Source organism: Lepus europaeus, chromosome 10 (genome assembly GCF_033115175.1).
Source record: "Lepus europaeus isolate LE1 chromosome 10, mLepTim1.pri, whole genome shotgun sequence".
Lineage (NCBI taxonomy): Eukaryota > Metazoa > Chordata > Mammalia > Lagomorpha > Leporidae > Lepus > Lepus europaeus.
The window spans coordinates 101,151,819-101,171,811 of NC_084836.1; the positions used below are offsets into that span (position 1 = coordinate 101,151,819).

Below are 19,993 nucleotides of genomic sequence, written 5' to 3' on the forward strand. Positions count from 1 at the left end.
AATCAGGGAACTGGAATGTTTCTCCCTCTCTCTCTCCCTCTCTCCCTCCCTCTCTCCCTCTTTCTCTCTCTCTCTCTCTGTGTGAGTATGTGCACACGTGTGCCTCCACCTCTCAAATAAAAATGTTCCTTAAAATTGCTTTTTACTTTTTAAATATAAGCCTCAGCATATCCTAATACATAATCTTTTTTAGAAGCAAAATCTTTCACAAATCACTCCCATTTGGTGAGTGCTTACAATGTTCTATGGTGAATCCTTCCCATGCATAACCTCGCTGAACTCCATATGACCTAAGGATTTTATTAATACTGCCATGTCGGGCCGGCACTGGGGTGCAGTGGGTTAAAGCCCTGGCCTGAAGCGCTGGCATCCCATATGGGCGCCAGTTCTAGTCCAGGCTGCTCCTCTTCCAATCCAGCTCTCTGCTATGGCCTGAGAGGGCAGCTGGGGATGGTCCAGGTCCTTGGGCCCCTGCATCCACATGGGAGACCAGGAAGAAGCACCTGGCTCCTGGCTTTGGATCGGCACAGCTCAGGCCATTGCAGGCCATCTAGGGAGTGAACCAGCAGATCGAAGACCTCTCTCCCTCCCTCCCTCCCTCTCCCTCTCTCTCTCACTCTGGTTCTACCTCTCTCTGTAACTGTCTTTCAAATAAATAAATCTTTTTAAAAAAGTAAAGCAAGAGCAATTTTTAAAAAAACACTGCCATGTCCTACATGAGGCACTGAGAATAAAGCAACTACTGAAGTTCACATAGCTTTTAAGCAACGGAGCAGGGACTTGAGAGTGCCCTGGCTCTAAATATCCCGTGCTGTCATCTCTTGGGTTTTTTTCCCACGATGCCTACAGAATAAAATAACTGTGGCAGACAGTGGGCGGACAGAGCAGTGGACAACAACACTTTCTAAGGTACCAGGTTCTCCCAGATCCAAAGGCAGAGAGTGAACCAACAGGCTGGACAAGAGGAAATCCTTTTGCAAAATATACAGAATAAAATGAGGTGATGGGCAGCTGAGTCAGCACATCAAATGAAAATATTAGCAAAATGCAGAGCAGTTTTTTTCCTGAGCAAAGGGCTCTCCACACCTTTCCCGCCTCAGTGTCTGCCTCCTGGGATCCAGGAGAGAAGAGCAGACAGGTGAGCAGTGTCTGCAACAGAGACGGCGCTGAGAAACCCAAGAAATAGTGCCCAAGGCAACAATGAAGTGAAAGCAGAGACGAAGGAGCGTTTCCACTTAGGTGAATTTAATGACTGGGAAAGCTGTTCACATAGCAGGAGATGCATTTTCCACGCGACATAAGGTGCTCTAGCACTCACAGCGTGTCCCCCAGGCCGTTACCTCCCTGGTCAGAGACAGTCACGGCTCCCTGCCTGTCGGGAAGGACTGCTCACCCCGGCGGCACCCATGTGGTCAGCGTTGTGCCGAGGAGTCCTTCAGCGTGGTCCTGCAGAGACCGTGGCCCTTCAGTGTCTGAGAGCTGGCGGAAGTGATCTGAAAGAAAGCCAGTCAGAGCAGGTAAGGAAACCAGGGCTGTACCAGACTGTAGAGGAGGAGCCAAGAACTGCATGGTTCCTGGGCGCCCCAGTCCTGGGAGGAAGACACCCAATGGGAGAACAATGCATGAGCTAAGGAGCCCAAATTAGGCCAGTCCCGAACAGCCACTTCTCCTTTGTGCTCGGGAGATGCCGCCTGCCCTGCTCCAATCCTGAGGCTCAGATGTGACCTGCCCATCACAGCCCCTGCCTGCCCAACCCAAGGGCGAGCCATGATCCAGGCAGGTTCAGTCAGATCCCCCTTAGGATACTTACAGCCAAGCTCTGGCAAGAAAGTTTCTCTCCCCTCTCTGAGTTAAAAGGATATGACCCCAAAGTTACCGGAGGTCCCATTTCTGACCATGAAAACAAGCCAGCGCACCTGTAATATTTAGAGTGCTTGTTACATACAGAAACTACTTGAGATATGGAGATGCGGAGATGAATAAAACAGATCTAGTTACCCTGTCCTCAAAGGAGCCTTCAGCATAAGACATAATAAATAAATATAAAACAAGAAGAGATGACGTCAGGCTGGGAAGTCTCATAGAGATGAATGGGTTAATATGGCACACAGTGATGCCAATCAGCCAGGGACGCTGCCTCAGAGCTACACTGGCCTGGAAAGGTACCTCTGAGGGAGAGAGCAGCCGGGCACAGCCTAGGAGCCTCCCAAGCCAGAACAACAAGCACACAGTCCCTGAGAACAGGTCACAGCCTGGAGGCCCAAAGAGGAGCAGGGTCATGAGGCTGGGTAGCGGCTGGGGCCGATCACAGACAGCGAGCGCTCCCTGCAGCACATGCTGGGGACAATGAGAAAGGTCGGGGCACAGGCGCGAACAACCTGATTGAGAAAGAGCACAGTGGGAGCTGGCACTGTGGTGCAATGGGTTAAAGCTCCAACCTGCAGTTCGAGTCCTGTTGGCTCTACTTCCGATCCAGCTCTCTGCTAATAATTCTTGGGCCCCTGTACACATGTGGGAGACTGGGAAGAAGCTCCTGGCTCCTGGCTTCACATCGGCCCAGCTCCACCCATGGTAGCCATCTGGGGAATGAACCAGCAGATGAAAGATCTCTCTATATATAACTTTGTCTTTCAAATAAATATAAATCCTTAAAAAAAAAAAAAAAAAAGGAAGAAGAAGAAGGGCCAGACCTGTGGCACAGCAGGTAAAGCTACCACCTGCAGTGCCAGCATCCCATATGGGCGCCGATGAAGACCCAGCTGCTCTACTTCTCATCCAGCTCTCTCCTGGGACTGCAGCAGAAGATGGCCCAAGTCCTTGGGCCCCTGCACCCATGTAGGAGACCCAGAAGAAGCTCCTGGCTCCAGATTGGCCCAGCTCCAGCTGTCGCAACCATTTGGGGAGTGAAAAGAAGATTCTCTCACTCTGCCTCTGCCTTTCTGTAACTCTGATAAATAAATCAATCTTAAAAAGAAAAGAAACCTAAGTCTTTCTTCTTAAAAAGAAAAAAAAGGGAAGTGGGGGGCACAATGACTGCTGTGGGACAGACAGACTACAGGGACCAGGAATGAAAGCAGAGAATCTGAAACTTCTAGGGCCGGCGCTGTGGCATAGTAGATAGAGCCGCCGCCTGCAGTGCCAGCATCCCATATGTGCTCTGGTTCGAGTCCCGGTTGTATCACTTCCGATCCAGCTCTCTGCTATGGCCTGGGAAAGTACTGGAAGATGGTCCAAGTGCTTGGGTCCCTGTACCCACGTGGCAGACCTGGAAACAGCTCCTGGCTCCTGACTCCTGGCTTTGGATCAGCTAAGCTCTGGCCATTGTGGCTACTTGGGGAGTGAACCAGCAAATGGAAGACCTCTTTCTCTCTCTCTCTGCCTCTCCTTCTCTCTCTGTGTAACTCTTTCAAATAAATAAATATTAAAAAAAAAAAAAAAAGAATCTGAAACTTCTGTGGATCCTTAAGCACTGCTGGTAAGAGTGGGCAATGAGAGAATCACTTGGGCTTTTCTATTTCACACACCCTGTAACCTGGCAGTCCAAGCCACAGACTCAAGAGAAATGAATATACATGTGCACCTGAACACACACAGGAATGCCCAGAGCAGTATCACCTGTAACAGTGCCAGCCTGGGCAACCAAATGGCCAGGAACAGTGTGACGAATGAATCGTGGTACTCTCCTATACTATGGATAAACACAATCACGGAGGAGCCACACAACAGAGTTGCAGGAAGGCAGCACCCAACCACATACTACTGCATGATCCCATCTTACAGCAAGCAACACTCATCAGATTATATTATATGTGTCGTAAACACATATAATTGCACGCAGCAGGTTAAAAAAAAAAAAAAAAAAAAAAAAAACAGGCAAAACTAAACTCTGTGGTAGAAGCCAGTAGTTGTTAACCCTGAAACAGGGAAGGGGAGCAAGTGGGCACACAAAAGGACTTCGGGGGTCCTGAAGCTGTTCTGTTCTATCCCTTCATCTGAGTGACTGCTGTAGGATCACTCTGTGATTTCTCAGGTAACCCACATTTTCTTAAAAAATAAATTATTTATTTATTTGAAAGTCAGAGTTATAGAGAGAAGGAGAGGTCTTCCATCCAATGGTTCACTCCCCAACTGGCCATAACAACAAGAGCTGAGCCGATCTGAAACCAGGAGCTAGCAGCTTCCTCTGGTTTTCCCACGCGGGTGCAAGGGCCCAAGGACTTGGACCATCTTCCATTGCAATCTCAGGCCATAGTAGAGAGCAGGATTGTAAGTAGAGCAGCCAGGACTCAAATCGGCACCCATATGGAATGCCAGCACTGCAGGCGGCGGCTTTACCCACTATGCCACAGCACTGGCCCCGGAACTCACATTTTCTGCATTGATCATAAATGTCAATATAACAACTCACTTAAAAAATACAGAAACCGGCCGGGCCACGGCTCAATAGGCTAATCCTCCGCCTGCAGTGCCGGCACCCCGGGTTCTAGTCCCGGTCAGGGCGCCGGATTCTGTCCCGGTTGCTCCTCTTCCAATCCAGCTCTCTGCTGTGGCCCGGGAAGGCAGTGGAGGATGGCCCAAGTCCTTGGGCCCTGCACCCACATGGGAGACCAGGAGAAGCACCTGGCTCCTGGCTTTGGATCGACTCAGCATGCCAGCCGCAGAGGCCATTGGAGGGTGAACCAATGGTAAAAGGAACACCTTTCTCTCTGTCTCTCTCTCTTTGTCCACTCTGCCTGTCAAAAAAATTTAAAAAAAAAAAAAAATTACAGAAACCAGAGCCAGTGTTGTGGCATAGCGAGTTAAGCCACTGCCTGTAGGGCCAGCATCCTATATGGGCACCAGTTCAAGTCCCAGCTGCACCACTTCTGATCCAGCTCCCTGCTAATGCACCTGAGAAAGCAGCAAATGATGGCCTAAGTGCTACATGGGAGACCTAGAAGAACCTGCACCTGCACCTATGTGGAAGACCCAGAAGAACCTCCTGGCTCCTAGCTTTAGCCTGGCTCAATTGCAGCCATTAGGGGAGTGAACCAGCAGATAGGAGACCTCTGTCTCTCTCTCTCTCTGTAACTGCCTTTCAAATAAATAAAATAAATTTTAAAATATGACAGGAAGGGAGGGAGGGAAGGAGAGAATGAGGAAGGAAGGAAGGCAGGCAGGAAGGAGAGGCCAAAGACCATAGAGGAGGCTGAAGCAACCTGCCAGGCAAGAAACAACGGTGGCTGAGACAGAACGGAAGGGGCAGGTCTGAGACACACTCTACAGGCCAGGCCGAGACAGACTGCTGATGGCAGAGGACAGGAGCGAGCACCTGGGATGATTCCTCTGGGGCTTGAGCAACTAAGTGGTGCCATTTCCCAAGATGGGGAAGGCTTGAAAGGAAGAAAATTGGGGGAAAGTGGGAGACATTTCTTCTAAGACGCAAGAGGGGAAGGAGACAAATGCAAATCTCTTGAGAGGACGGGAAGGGCTGTGAGGGCACAGGGAACAGCACTGGCACTGGAGGATACAGACACCGCCGACACAGTTCCTGAACAGAGAGCATGTGCAGGCACTGATGTGAGGGGCCAGGTGGAAACCCTGAGGTTTCATCCAAGTGCATCTATTTTCCCTATAAAATATGAGGCAGGTTGGGGCTGGTGCTGCGGCACATGCCGACATCCCATAAGGGCACTGGTTCGAGTCCTGGCTGACCACTTCTGATCCAGCTCTCTCAAGTGCTTGGGCCCCTGTATCTGCATGAGAGACCTGGAAGCAGCTCCTGGCCCCTGGCTTAGGTCTGGCCCAGCCCTGGTCTTTGCAGCCATTTAGGGAGGGAACCAGTGGATGGAAGATCTTTCTCCTCTCTTTCTCTCTCTCACTGTAACTGTGCCTTTCAAATAAATAAATAAATCTTAAAAAAAAAAAAAAAAATGAGGTAGGGACCAGAGTTCTGGTGTAACTGTGTAAAGCTGCTACCTGCAGCGCTGGCATCCTATATGGGTCCCTGTTTGAGTCCAAGCTACACCATTTCCAATCCAGCTCCCTGTTAATGCAACTGGGAAAGCAGAAGCAGATGGCTCAGGTCCTTGGGCGCCTGCACCACGTGGGAGACACGGATGAAGCTCCCATCTCCTGGCTTCAGCCTGGCCCAACCCTGGCTGTTGTAGCCATTTGGGGAATGAACCAGCTGATAGAAGACCTCTTTCTATTTCTCTCCCTCTCCCTGTAACTCTGTCCTTCAAATAAATAAAAGAAATTTAAAAAAAATAGAAATATGAGGCAAAGACGTCAAAGACAAGGGATTATACATGAGTGGAGATTAAATAGAGTGGGAAAGTCAATTTACTGGGAAAATTTAGATGAATCAGAATGTCTGAGCATCCCTTTGAACTTTATGGTCATAAACTTGAAACAAGTACAGTTGGTTCGTGTGGCAGAAACCACATCTCCCAACATCTCTTCTCTTCTTCCTCGGTGATAAAGTTGCAGTTTGTGTTTTTAAAGATTTATTATCGTATTTGTTTGAAAGGCAGAGTTGCAAAGAGACAGAAATAGACATACACACAGAGAGATCTTCTATCTGCTGTTTCACTCCCAGATGGCAGCAACAGCTGGGGCTGGGCCAGGACAAAGCTAGGACCTTCATCTGAGTTTCCCACGTAGGTGCAGGGGCCCAAGTACTTGAGCCATCCTCTGATGCTTTCCCAGGCGTATCAGCAGGGAACTGGATTGGAAGTGGAGCAGCTGGGACTTGAACCGGTGCCCATACAGGATGGCAATGCTGCAGGTGGAGGCTGAACTCCCTGTACCACAATGCTGACTCCCAAAGTGGCACTTTTCAGTTGGGCAAACAGTCATGCACAAGCAACCCCATTTATCACAGTCTTGTGAGGTCCAGCACTCAGCACAAGCAGAGGAGGGCAGGCCCTTCACCACGCTTCTCCCCTCTTCTTCTCAAAGCACGGACATGTTGCCTAGCGCTTGACTAGCCACTGTGAATCATGAGGAGCCCTCAGAAACGAAGGCCTATGGCAGAGCCAACAGAGGAGCCAGCTGACTGCAGGGCCAACGCAACCACCACTCCACGAACTTCTATGCCCAGATCCTCCACAGAAACAAAGCTCCACCTCACTAAAGCCACCGTGTTGGACTTTTCTGTCCCCACCATCTAATCCAACCCACGTAACACAGAGCAACGGCAGGCCTTGCTCCCAACAGTGCCTGGCTGCCGGATTGCAGATGCAGTCACCAGGTCACCAGGGCCAGAGCTGAGGCCCAGAGCTGAGGGTGTGGGCCTACCAGAGCCCAAAGGCTCTGGGTGGAGAAAACATGAAAACAGCAGAGAGAAAGAGCAACAGAGCCCTGGCACCACAGCTTCTTCCTTTCCATCCTCCCCCAAGCCTCCCTGAGGGGCTGAAGTCACTCGGGAATGGAGCATCTTGAGTAACACAGTGTCACCTTTCTATCTTTCTGGCCAAGTGGAAGTCCTCCATTTTATAAATGAAGACCACACTCACACTACATCCCAGCCCACTTTTTCAAGTAACCTATAGCTACAAGAGTAGAAAGAAATATAAAAAGCAATTAAAACTGAGAGAAGCAAACTTACACTAGAAGCCAAAACAAGGTAGTGCCCAAAAAAAGAAAGAAAAGATGGGGATGGGAGGAGAGGGGAGTTGAGGGGAGAGGTGGGGGCACAGGATGAACAAACAAATGGAGAAACCTCTGAAGGACTGATGAGCCCACTGCTGGCTGGCAGGGACCACTCCCTTGGGAATTCCTAGATCGCACCTAATAAGACAATCCCCTGTCAAGACACGGGCAGAGGGAATGGGATCAAAGTCTCCAACTAGCAAACTGGCAGTACTGGAAGCTTCTGCTTGATGCACAGAACACAGAGGACAGTTCCCACAGAAGAGAGTACCTGGGTGGGGTGCGGTCTCCAGGCAAGTTCACAGAAGTGACATGCCAGAGGAATGAGCCCCCATAACCGCAAGCTGCAGGCCATGGCTCCGTGACCCGGGACGGAGGCCAGAGCAAGGCCAAAAGCAGGGAAGGGGAAGGCACGACAGGACTGAGAGGACACACACCACGCCCAGCCTCCAGAAGAGAAGCTCCCCCTGCATCTCCCCCTTCTGGGGATGCTCCAGAGCTCGGCCTGGAGAAGCACCTGTGCTCAGGCCCAGCCCAGTACCTGTCCTGCAGCCTCTGGTTCTGGGGCCGAGTGGACTTGAGAACCAGAGGGAGAGCTGTCTTGGCAATGGCAGACCTGTGGCAGTGCAGCAGAAGAGAGGAAGGAAGGATGAAAGAAAAGTGGGCTACCCCCAGTCAAAGAAGGGAAGGAAGGCAAGGGAATCCCTCGGCCATGCACCTGGCCCTGCCAGTCCAGGGAAAGACCCAGGAAGCCAGGGCACAGGAAGTTGGGATTCCTGGGGCAAGTTCAGATTTTTATTTTACTAAAAGATTATTTTAGGAAAAAACATTATTCCCCCAAATTATCCAAAGCAACACTTATTTCAGAGTGCCAGCCAAAAGCCCAAGAGGACACCTTACCTTCACCAGCACATAATCCCCAGGCTGGGCTCTGACCCTGAGCCCAGGGCTAGCGACATCCTCCATGTCCACGTCAGGGAAGATCACTTTCAGGTTCCCATCGTTCCGGCCGCACAGGTCACTGGCAGAGCGTTTACTGAGCTGCAGGAAGAAGAGGGAAGAGTTTCGAATCCATCAGTCATCACTTCCCGGAGGCAGGAAAAGTGCCTTCCTTCTGTCTCAGATCGCCAAGGGTCTTAGCCACACAGCACTCCCTCACCAAGAGTCACTGCAGCTCCAGCGTTCACAGCTGCTTCACCCACAAGGGCAGTGCACAGCACACAACAGAACCTCTCAGCAAGTCCTGCTGACTGCACTGTAATGAAGCCATCAATTGGTGAGTCTCTGCAGAACTGCTCTCTGCTGGAAAGAACCTCCAACAGCCAGCAGTCGGGGATTTGCAGGAGATATGGCTGGCAAACCAACTTCCACAGCACACCATCTCGTAGTAGTCTCCCAGGAATGTCGTGGGGTTGTCCTGCCTCTGTTACCTTCATGTCTTGAATAGGCAGACCTGAAGCCAGAGTCTCCATCACAACATGGGGCCAGGCAGATACTAAAACCACTTTCGCAAAGTTAACTTTTAGGCTATTCTGGGCGTTTTTCTCTTTCAGCTATGAGGAAGCGACAGAATGAAATTTACCCCCCAGGCTTAAAAAACCAGGAAATTGGGCAGAATGTATCAAACTGCTTTTCAGATTTGAGACAACAGATTGTGTAAGACTGAAGTGAGAGGAGGAAACCAACGAGCAAGCCTTCCCAGCACCTTTGCTTCCCACCAGGAGCCCCGGCAGACAGGGAACGCTCCAGCAGAGCAGGGAGCTCTCTGCAACGAGAGAAGAGTCAGACTGCAGGGAGCTGATAGAGCTAGAAATTATGGAGCAAACTCTAGAGAGCGAGATAAGCAGAAAAAGAGCTCTAGAAATACATGTAGGGTTCCCTGAGTCTATGCTGAGTACTGTCCTGCATGTGTAAAACTCCACAGTCAGGCAGAGAGTGACAGGGGAACTGCCACACATCTGACCCACAGACAGACAGTCCTCACGGGTTCCTCCAGATACTCAGCCCAGTAACAGAATCCAAACACTCAAAAATGCCCATTACACTGTTCAGCATCGGATGGAAAGTTACTAAATACAGAAACAGACCAAAAAGGGATAGCAATAAAGGCATTAGCATACCCAGACATTAAGCCAGCTATTACAAGGAGGCTCAAACATGAAACAAACTTTCCAAGGAAAACAAGAACCCAGTAAGAAAAGGAGTAGAAGATATAAGTAAAGAAACCAGGGGCTGGCATTGTGGTGTAGTGGATTAACCCAGATGGGTGCCGGTTCAAGTCCCAGCTGCTCCATTTCCGATCCAGCAACCTGCTAATGCACTTGGGAAATCACTAGAGCATGGCCCAAGTACTTCCCTCCGGCCAAGGCTGACTAGAGGACAGAGGGATTCCCTGATACAGGCTGAGCTGATCAGGTTCTCTCCAGGGAATCTGAATTGGCGCTGAGAAACACAGTTTTGGTTGGGAATAGCTGAACACTGTAACTACAGGACTGCTGTACCCTCCCACACAGATGAAGCAGCAAGAAAAGCTGGTCTGGGGGGAGACAAGGGAGTCTGGGTCCCAAGGGCATACCAGGCTGGGGGCAGTCCTTTCCAGACCCTTAACTGTATTCCTACCCTTGGGTCCTAGGACACCACTGAAGCCTTGTATAAAACAGAAATTCTTTTTTTGGCTTAGTCTGAATGGCTTGAGCAAATTCCTGTTACTACTACAGCCCTAACATACAAACACCAGAGAGTTGGTTACTTTGATGCTGCATATCCTGAGGCAAGGAACAGGACTCTCCTTCCAAATCAGGACTTGGGAAGAGCTACAGAAGGGGCCACATCTCCCCTCCTCCTCTCCACTGGCTGCAAAACAGCACTGCACAAAAGGTGAGTTCCCAGCCTCAGCCTTTAACCCATCCACCCATCCCAGCTCTGATGGCTAGGTTCCTGGACTTGATCACACGGGCCTGCAGGAACCCCAAACTTCCTGAGACGCACATTTCTAAGAAAGTACAACAAAAAAGACTGAAAAAAAGCAGTCAAGTTGATTCTAACAATATATAAAAATACTGCTTCCAGAAAGATGGAGTAGACAAACTTGTCCCCAATGCTCCTACCAACAGCTAAAAACCATGGACATTACACATAAAACAAACAAAAGGCTGAAAAAAAAGATCAGCCAACAACAAAAATTACTGATCCAAACAATATGGAGAATACAATCTATAAATAAATAAAGACTGAACAGAGCCCGGGGCACCTGTGAAACAGTAACAAAGCACCCAACCTGTCACCATCATCTCAGAAGAGGAGGAAAGAGAGGGGATGCTGACAAAGGATTAAAAAAACTGTGCCTGAACATTTCTCAAATCTGGCAAAAGACATAAACTCCTAACGGAGGAAATGCACACCAAGGCACATCACAGCCAAAATTCTGAACATTAAACAGAAAAAAATCTTGAAAACAGCAAGAAGTCAACTAAAAAATTCCAATGAGAGGATTTCTTATCAGCAGCTATGGAGGCCAGCATTTTTCAAGAGCTGAAAGAAGGGCAAGCACCCTGACACAGCAGATTAAGACACTGTTAAAGATGCCAGCAAACAGATATGGGCACTGGTTCAAGTACCGGCTCCTCTACTTCTCTTTCAGTATCTCCATTCTCCATAACTCTTCCTTTAAAAATTTAAAAAAAAAAAAAAAAAAAAGGGGCCAGCGCTGTGGCGTAGAGGGTAAAGCCACTGCCTGCAATGCTGGCATCCCAAATGGGCACTGGTTCAAGTTCCGGCTGCTCCACTTCCAATCCAGCTCTCTGCTATGGCCTGAGAAAGCAATAGAAGATGGCCCAAGTCCTTAGGCCCCTGCACCTGTGTGAGAGACATGGAAGAAGCCCCTGGCTCCTGGCTTCAGATGGGCTTCCCATATGGGCGCTGGTTCTACTCCTGGCTGCCCTGCTTCCAATCCAGCTCTCTGCTATGACCTGGAAAAGCATCAGATGATGGCCCCAGTGTTTGGGCTCCTGCACCCACATGGGAGACCCTGAAGGAACTCCTGGCTCCTGGCTTCAGATCAGCCCAGTTCTGGCCATTGCAGCAATTTGGGGAGTGAACCAGCACATGGAAGACCTTTCTCTTTGTCTCTCCCTCTCCCTGTCTATAACTCTACCTCTCAAATAAATAAATAAAACTTTGAAAAAAAAAAAAAGACAAAATATATACATATACATTTGTGCTCACCCCCTCTACCAGGACCAGCTCGGTACGACCCACAGAGCTCTTGTTGACTTTTGTGGCTTCTTCTCGGAAGACAGTGATTAGTTCCTCTAAACGCCTTAATTTTACTTCTTCTGGAACATCATCCTTCAGCCTATGATAGGCTCGTGTCTTCTATTAAGAGAAAAAGAAAGATGGAGGTCAACAAGATCTTATGAGATCCATTCTCAAGACACAAGAAGGGAACATGTTCATTCTCCCTGCACGTTATTGGCACATGTACAAAACCTCAAGCCAGAACCAAGAAAGTTCTCTGGCTCTGGGAGCATTCCAAGAGAGAAAGTAATGGAGGCACATTCTTGCTAGGGCTAAATTCTAAATTTAGCACATGAAAATCAGACTCGAAATTACTCTTGATATTTATCCTAAGCAACGTAGTAAGTGATTCATGTTAGGTTACTCATCAGCATTGCTTATAAAAACACGAGGTACAATGCAGCCTAAATGTAATGTGAAACAATTTGTGGTTTATCTTCATAATGGAATGTTATGCAGCAACGAACAGGAATTACAGCTCTTTACATACTGTTCTCTAAAAAATGTTAACTGAGGAGCTAGCATGGCACAGCAGGCTAAGCCTCTGCCCGCAACACCAGCATCCAATATGGGCGCTGGTTCAAGTCCAGCTGCTCTGCCTCCAATCCAGCTCCCTGCCAATGTGCCTGAGAAAGCAACAGAAAACGGCCCAAGTCCTTAGGCCCCTGTCCCCACAAGGGAGATCCAGATGGAATTCCAGGCCCCTGGCTTCAGCCTGGCCCATCAATGGCTGCTGCAGCTATTTGAGGAATGAACCAGCAGAAGAAAGATCTCTCTGATTCTCCCTCTCTGTAACTCTTTTTTTTAAAACTACAGACTTTTTTTTTTTTTTTAAGATTTATTTATTTATTTGAAAGGCAGAGTTACAGAGAGAGAAAGGCAGAGGTCTTCCACCCGCTGGTTCACTCCCCAGGTGGCTGCAATGGCGGGAGCTGTGCTGATCTGAAGCCAGGAGCCAGGAGCTTCTTCTGGGTCTCCCACACAGCTGCAGGGGCCCAAGGACTTGGGCCATCTTCTACTGCCTTCCCAGGTCACAGCAGAGAGTTGGATAGGAAGTGCAACAGCTGGGACTCAAACCGGCGCTCACATGAGATGAAGGCACTACAGGCAGCAGCTTGACCTGCTACACCACAGGGCCGGCCCCTCCACTCTGTGGTGTAATTAACAAGTTACCTTTAATGTGCACTTACTATATATGAGGCACCAGTGTCAGTGCTACATGGATGTGTATGTGTGTGTTTGTGTGTATAAAATCTAATCCTCAAAACAACCTATGAGGTTGGTACTAATGTTATCCCCACTTCTCTCTGTCTTCTGTCTCTCTTTCTCTATAGCTCTGCCTTTCAAATAAGTAAGTAATCTTACAACAAAAAAGAAGTGAATGGTAAGCTTCTGAGCTTTCCCAAGACTGCCTTGCTGCTACCCTCTTTTTCTGCCCCGTGGTCTGCAGTCACCCCAAGCAGGTCAGGAATGACATCAGTCCTTCCACGTCCCAGGGCTCACCTGCCTCATGCTGTAGGCAAAGAGGAAGCCTATGTTGTACTGCACTTCCCGAAGCAAAGACACTGTCTGCAGGTGGTCTTCCTCGGTCTCCCCACAAAAGCCAGCAATGAAGTCGCTGCTGAGGCTCACACCTGTGACACACAACAAAGGACAGGCGGCTGCGGCTTCCCTTTACGGAGGGAGGCACAGCAATGGCAAGGTCCTTACTGCGCTACTCAGCTCCGTGCAGGTAAAGCAAAACAGTCACTACCACACAAGAGGGGAGGGGCTGCTTGCTCCCAGCGCTCTGTGCCACAGCTGGCTGCTCTGCCACAGTGTTCTCAGCATTTAAAAGGCATTTTCACTTCAAATGCTGGACTGAGAGACACAGCAGGCGCTCACGCCTTCAAAGTGGGCCTGTTTTTACTACTGACAACAATTAGAAATCTGGGGGGGCTGGCAGCGTGGCTCAACAGGCTAATCCTCCGCCTAGCGGCGCCGGCACCCTGGGTTCTAGTCCCGGTCGGGGCACCGGATTCTGTCCCAGCTGCCCCTCTTCCAGGCCAGCTCTCTGCTATGGCCCGGGAGTGCAGTGGAGGATGGTCCAAGTGCTTGGGCCCTGCACCCCATGGAAGACCAGGAGAAGCACCTGGCTCCTGCCTTCGGAACAGCGCAGTGCGCCGGCCACAGCGCACCGGCTGTGGCAGCCATTGTAGGGTGAACCAACGGCAAAGGAAGACCTTTCTCTCTGTCTCTCTCTCACTGTCCACTCTGCCTGTCAAAAAATAAAAAAAAAAAGAAAAGAAAAGAAAAGAAATCTGGGGGGAAATGCAGACGCTCTCAACCAAATCTAAACCGAAAGACTAGAGTAATCTTATTATCAGGAAAGCAAAAACAGAGTAAGTGTTAAGATAACAGAAAGAAACTATTATTTCTAAAATTTACACTACGTTGCTACAACGCTAATTAGAAAAAATATATATATTTAAAGATGTTGGCTGGCGCCGTGGCTTAACAGGCTAATCCTCCGCCTTGCGGCGCCGGCACACCGGGTTCTAGTCCCGGTTGGGGCGCCGGATTCTGTCCCGGTTGCCCCTCTTCCAGGCCAGCTCTCTGCTATGGCCTGGGAAGGCAGTGGAGGATGGCCCAAGTGCTTGGGCCCTGCACCCGCATGGGAGACCAGGAGAAGCGCCTGGCTCCTGGCTTCGGATCAGCGAGATGCGCCGGCCGCAGCGGTCATTGGAGGGTGAACCAACGGCAAAAAGGAAGACCTTTCTCTCTGTCTCTCTCTTTCACTATCCACTCTGCCTGTCAAAAAAAAAAAAAAAAAAAAAAAATTGGCAAGTCATTGATAAGAGGGCATCAACATTTCACATTGAAATTATTAAAAGAGTTGTTGATGCCATTGCTTTCTTTACACCTCCCAATTTTAAGACTGTATCCTCCGAGTTTACTGTTAGCAACAAAGCTTTCTTTCATCCTCCCCCCCAAAAAAAAAGGAATCTCCCGCCTGTGGCAACAGCATCCAATATGGGTACTGATTCGAGTCTTAGCTGCTCCACTTCTGATCCAGCTCCCTGTTGATGTGCCTGGAAAAGTAGCAGAGGATGGCCCAAGTGCTTGGGCCCCTGCACCCACACGGGAGACCTGGAGGAAGCTCCTGGCTCCTAGATACAGATCAGCCAAGCTCTGGCCCTTGCAGTCATTTGGAGAGTGAACCAGCAGATGGAGGATTTCTCTGCCTCTGCCTCTCTGTAACTCTGCCATTCAATTAAATAAATAAATATTTTTTCTACAAATAAATAAATAAATTTTTGAAAGAAGAAATCTCAGGGCCTGTGCTGTGGCTTAGTGGGTTAAGCCTCCATCTGCAATGCTGGCATACCATATAGGCATTGGTTCAAGTCCCAGCTGCTCCACTTCCCTCCCAGCTCCCTGATAATGGCCTGGGAAAGCAGTAGAAGATGGTCCAAGTGCTTGGGCCCCTGCACCCACATAGGAGACCCAGAAGAAGCTCCTGGCTCCTGGTTTCAAATCGGCCCAGCTCCAGCTGTTGCAACCATTTGGGGAATGAACCAGCGGATGGAAGATCTCTCTCTCTGTCTCTCCTCTCTTTGTCTGTAATTCTGCCTCTCAAATAAATAAATCTTAAAAAAAAAAAAAAAAAAAAAAAAAAAAACCACTATTTAGGAGAGCGCCGCGGCTCACTAGGCTAATCCTCTGCCTGCGGCACCGGCACCCCAGGTTCTAGTCCCGGTTGCTCCTCTTCCAGTCCAGCTCTCTGCTGTGGCCCGGGAGTGCAGTGGAGGATGGCCCAAGTGCTTGGGCCTTGCGCCACATGGGAGACCGGGAGGAAGCACCTGGCTCCTGGCTTTGGATCAGCGCAGCACTGGCCACTGCAGCCACTTGGGGAGTGAACCAACGGAAGGAAGACCTTTCTCTCTGTCTCTCTCTCTCACTGTCTAACTCTGCCTGTCAGAAAAGACAAGACAAGACAAGAAAAGAGAAAAAAATACGCTATTAAAAAAAAGAAAAAGAAATGTCTTTAGCCTTGAGGTCATAAGCTGATCTAGCAGGACAAAGACAACAACAACAACAACAAAAAAAAAAAAACCAGAAAGAAAGTGAAGGACAACAGAGAGAGAAATGAAGAGGAGCAGAAGCATCAAACAGTGTCACAGGGAACTGCCGGAGGCTTGGAGGTCAGCCTGAACGTGTCCCAGGAGACCGTGGGACACAGGAGAGTAAGGTGCTCCGCAGACCATACCTGGAATGGACTCTCTGATATGGTGAACTAACTCCACATAAGCTTCTCGAGAGTATCTGCAATAAACAACAGAGGAGACTGGGATCAAATCATCTTCTTTAAAGGAATGCTATAAAAATAGAATTCCGTGAATTCCTGCATGTAACCACTTCTCATCCACACGGTCAAATCCAAAAGAGCCCCTTTCATCCAAACTCTCTAAACTACAGCCTACAAATCTCTATTCAAGGACATGGCTACTCTAAATAGCCTTTTATTTATTAAGTCAAGACAGATTGAACATGGAAGTTTCTCTTCCACCCTTTGCTACCACGGAAAACAAGGCAAAGCACTAGTTCTCTGCTTGACTATTTGTCTTGCTCTATTCTCTCCTCACCTTATCTTGCCAATACTTGGGAACAGGGCTCTAATTTCCAACACCTATCAGACTTTACTGTTAAAGTCAAAGGAATAAAATCTCAGGGTTGCCACACAGTGCAGGAAAATGAGTGACCCAGTCCTTAGTCTTAGTGTGCAGGGCCAGATTGCTCCCCGTTGAGGAGTGACACAAACAAGTTCCATTGTCCTTATGTCTGCTCTTACAGTCACAGTTACTGATGAGCCACCGTGTGCCATACACTGTGCTACCCTCTCAGCAGCACACTGCTGGGTCACTGAGGAAACGTGAAGAATGTGGGATGTCCCCCCAAAGCAAGACTGACCCCCTCCGCATGGCCTCCAATACACGGCTGCTTCCACTCTGGGCCGGCAGGTGGATCTGTTTACAAATGTTGTCTCTCTCACGAATCAGCTGCAGGACCTGATTAAATAGAACACATTACAAGTCACCTAAGTCTCACCAATCTTACAGAAAAGAATTCTACTCTCATTGTTTCTCCTACAAGGTCGACTTCAAATAATTAAAAGGTTCATCAGAATAAACACTAAGTTACCCAAATCCCTCATTTTGGCTGAGGCTACCTTCCATCTGCCCCAAAGATGTCAACTAACGGCATCTCTACTTTCAGAAAGTTGGAGGGAAGAACCAGGAAGAGGTCAGATTTAAGTCACAGGGGTGTTTATAGGTGGTGCTGACACAAGGATCAGTAGGCAAGTAAGGAAAAAATAGAATTTCTGACCTAGCTCAGAGGAAACACGCTACCTTTAAAAGACACCACTGGGGCTGGTGCTATGGGTAAGCCTCTGCCTGCAGCACCAGCATCCCATATGAGGGCCAGTTTGTATACCAGTTGCTCCACTTCCGATCCAGCTCTCTGCTCTGGCCTGGGAAAGCAGCAGCAGATGGCTCAAATGCTTGGGCCTCTGCACCTACATGGGAGACCCAAAAGAAGCTCCTGGCTCCTGGTTTCAGATCTGCCCTGCTCTGGCCATTGTGGTCATTGGAGAGTGAACCATCAGATGGAAGATCTTTCTCTTTCTCTGTAACTCTACCCCTCAAATAAATACATAAACTCTTAAAAAAAAAAAAATCAAGAAATGAAAACTAGGAGAAAATATCTGAAAACATGTTACAAAGGATTTGTATCAAGAACACATGAAGAGGGACCAGTGTTTCTGTAGAGCAGGTTAAACTCCCACTTGTGATGTCAGCATCCCATACTAGAATGCCAGTTTGAGTCCTGGTGCTCTGCTTCCAATCCAGCTCCATGCTAATGCATCTGGGAAGGCATTGGAAGATGGCCCAAGTACCTGACCTCTGCCACCCATGTGGGAGACCTGGATGAAGTTCCAGGCTCCTAGCTTCGGCCTGGACCAGAAACAGCTGTTACAGCCATTTGGGGAGTGAACCAGCAGACGGAAGATATCTCTTTCTCTCTGTCTCTCCCTATGTGTCACTTTGCCTTTCAAATAAATAAATCTTAAAAAAGTAAATAAAAATTTTTGTAACTCAGTTAGAGGTTGGCAATGGGGGCCAAAAGATAGACATTTCACCCTAACAAATAACTTCCCAAAGAAAGGAATTGTGTGTGGGCTACCTACTCAACACTACACACGGTGAACGCTTATGACGTTTTTACCCATTACACAACTTAAGCAGGAGGCATTAACCCCACCTTGCAGATGAAGGTGACAAGTTGAAAAGGTCACACAACTACTGGAAAAGTAGGAAAACCCAGGACTTGAACTCAGATTTGTCTGAAGTTATAGTGTGCTGTCCCTCACATCACACTGTCTCCCCACACCACCATGACTGCCACCACCACCATCACTACAGTCCATCTTGTAATAAAAGCTCTCTCTGCAGAGCCCTCCTCATGGTCCCACCAGGAGTCCCATTCAGTATCAGTTCTGTCTCCACCCCACCATGATGAAAATGAAATCCCTCCGAACAGTGACCAGATCCAGAGGGTGAGCCAGCAAAACACCACAGGATCTCTCATGCCAGACTCAAGGTCTCTGCTGTAGCCCTACTGGGGCCCATCCAACTTACGATATTTCTCTCACTCACCTCATCAGGAAAATCCTTGGGGTGTGGAGAGGTGAATCGAATCCTCATTTCAGGGTCTATCCTGGAGACCTGATCCAGGAGATGGGCAAAACGAAGGCCCCCCTGCTTGGTTTTATAGTTGGTGGTGAAGCCACGGCTGAGGTTGGTAGGCACTGCATTGTTGAACTGGATCTCTGAATTGTCTCGGAAACTATTAACATTCTGACCAAGCAGTGTCACTTCTTTCAGCCCCTGAAAAAGGGAAAACACATTGAAAGAAAGTTAAAAACTTGTTGAGTGGCTTCATGCCAAATGACTAATTAAAAATTAGCTGAGAGGTGAGTATCAGGGTACAGCAGTTTGAGCCACTGCTTGAGATGCCTGCATCCCATACTGGAGTATCATGGTCTGAGTCCCAGCTACTCCATGCTTCCAATCCAGCTTCCAGCTTCTGCACTTTGGAAGGTAGTGGTTGATGAGCCAAGTACTTGGGCCCCTGTCACCCTGTGGGAAACCCCGATGGAGTTCCAAGATCCCAACTTTGGCCTGGCCTAACTCTAGCTAGCAGGTCATTTGTTGAATGAACAAATGGATGGTAGATTCTTTCTTTCTTTCTTTTTTTCTTTCTTTCTTTCTTTCTTTTCTCTCTCTCTCTCTCTCTCTCTCTCTCTCTCTCTCTCTCTCTCCCCCCTCTCCATTGCTCTGCTTTTCAAATAAATAAATCGTTTTTATTTTTAAGATCTACTTATTTATTTGAAAGGCAGAGTTACACACACACACACACACACATAGAGGAAGAGACACACAGAGAGAGACCTTCCATCTACTGGTTCACTCCCCAAATGGCCACAAGGGCCGGAGCTGAGCTAGTCCAAAATCGGGAGCCCAGGAGCTTCCTCCAGGTCTCCCTTGTGAGTGCAGTGGCCCAAGCACCTGGACCATCTTCTGCTGCTTTCCCAGGTGCATTAACAGAGAGTGGATCAGAAGTGGAGCAGCCAGGACTCAAACTGGTGCCCATATGGGATGCTGGCACTGCAAGTGGTGGCTTTACCTGCTATGCCACAGCACTGGCCCCCAAATAAATAAATCTTTAAAAAATATCTACATGTCACCTTCCTTCCAATGGACACTCCAGCTCCAGAGACAGCCCAAATACCCTTGCAAGAGCAGACCTGGGAGAAACCAGCTTGCCATAAGCAAAGTCACCCTGACTATTGAGTCTCCCAGGAAGACAGGAAAAAACAACACACTCTGTTCACTGTGGACATCGGGGCCAACACGCAGCAGATCAAACAGGCTGTGAAGAAACCCTGTGATACCCTGTGCTCAGGGTCAACACCCCGATCAGGCTGATGGCGAGAAGGCCTGTGTTTGACCAGCTCCTG

The 19,993-nt window shown here is 48.8% G+C and overlaps 1 protein-coding gene across 3 annotated transcripts in view; it reads right to left on the reverse strand.

Moving 5' to 3' along the window:
- Positions 1 to 1,229: 1,229 nt before the first annotated feature.
- Positions 1,230 to 19,993, reverse strand: part of CDK5RAP1 (CDK5 regulatory subunit associated protein 1) — a 36,563-nt gene continuing 17,799 nt past the window's right edge. For all 3 annotated transcript variants that reach the window (XM_062202342.1, XM_062202341.1, XM_062202340.1), the window contains exons 8-14: positions 18,630 to 18,860; positions 16,882 to 16,979; positions 16,181 to 16,236; positions 13,435 to 13,565; positions 11,860 to 12,009; positions 8,536 to 8,676; positions 1,230 to 1,493 (exon numbers count right to left, since the gene is read on the reverse strand). In XM_062202342.1, coding sequence (XP_062058326.1) covers positions 1,413 to 1,493; positions 8,536 to 8,676; positions 11,860 to 12,009; positions 13,435 to 13,565; positions 16,181 to 16,236; positions 16,882 to 16,979; positions 18,630 to 18,860 — 888 coding nt within the window. In that variant the 3' untranslated portion in view covers positions 1,230 to 1,412. The remainder of the gene's footprint in view (positions 1,494 to 8,535; positions 8,677 to 11,859; positions 12,010 to 13,434; positions 13,566 to 16,180; positions 16,237 to 16,881; positions 16,980 to 18,629; positions 18,861 to 19,993) is intronic.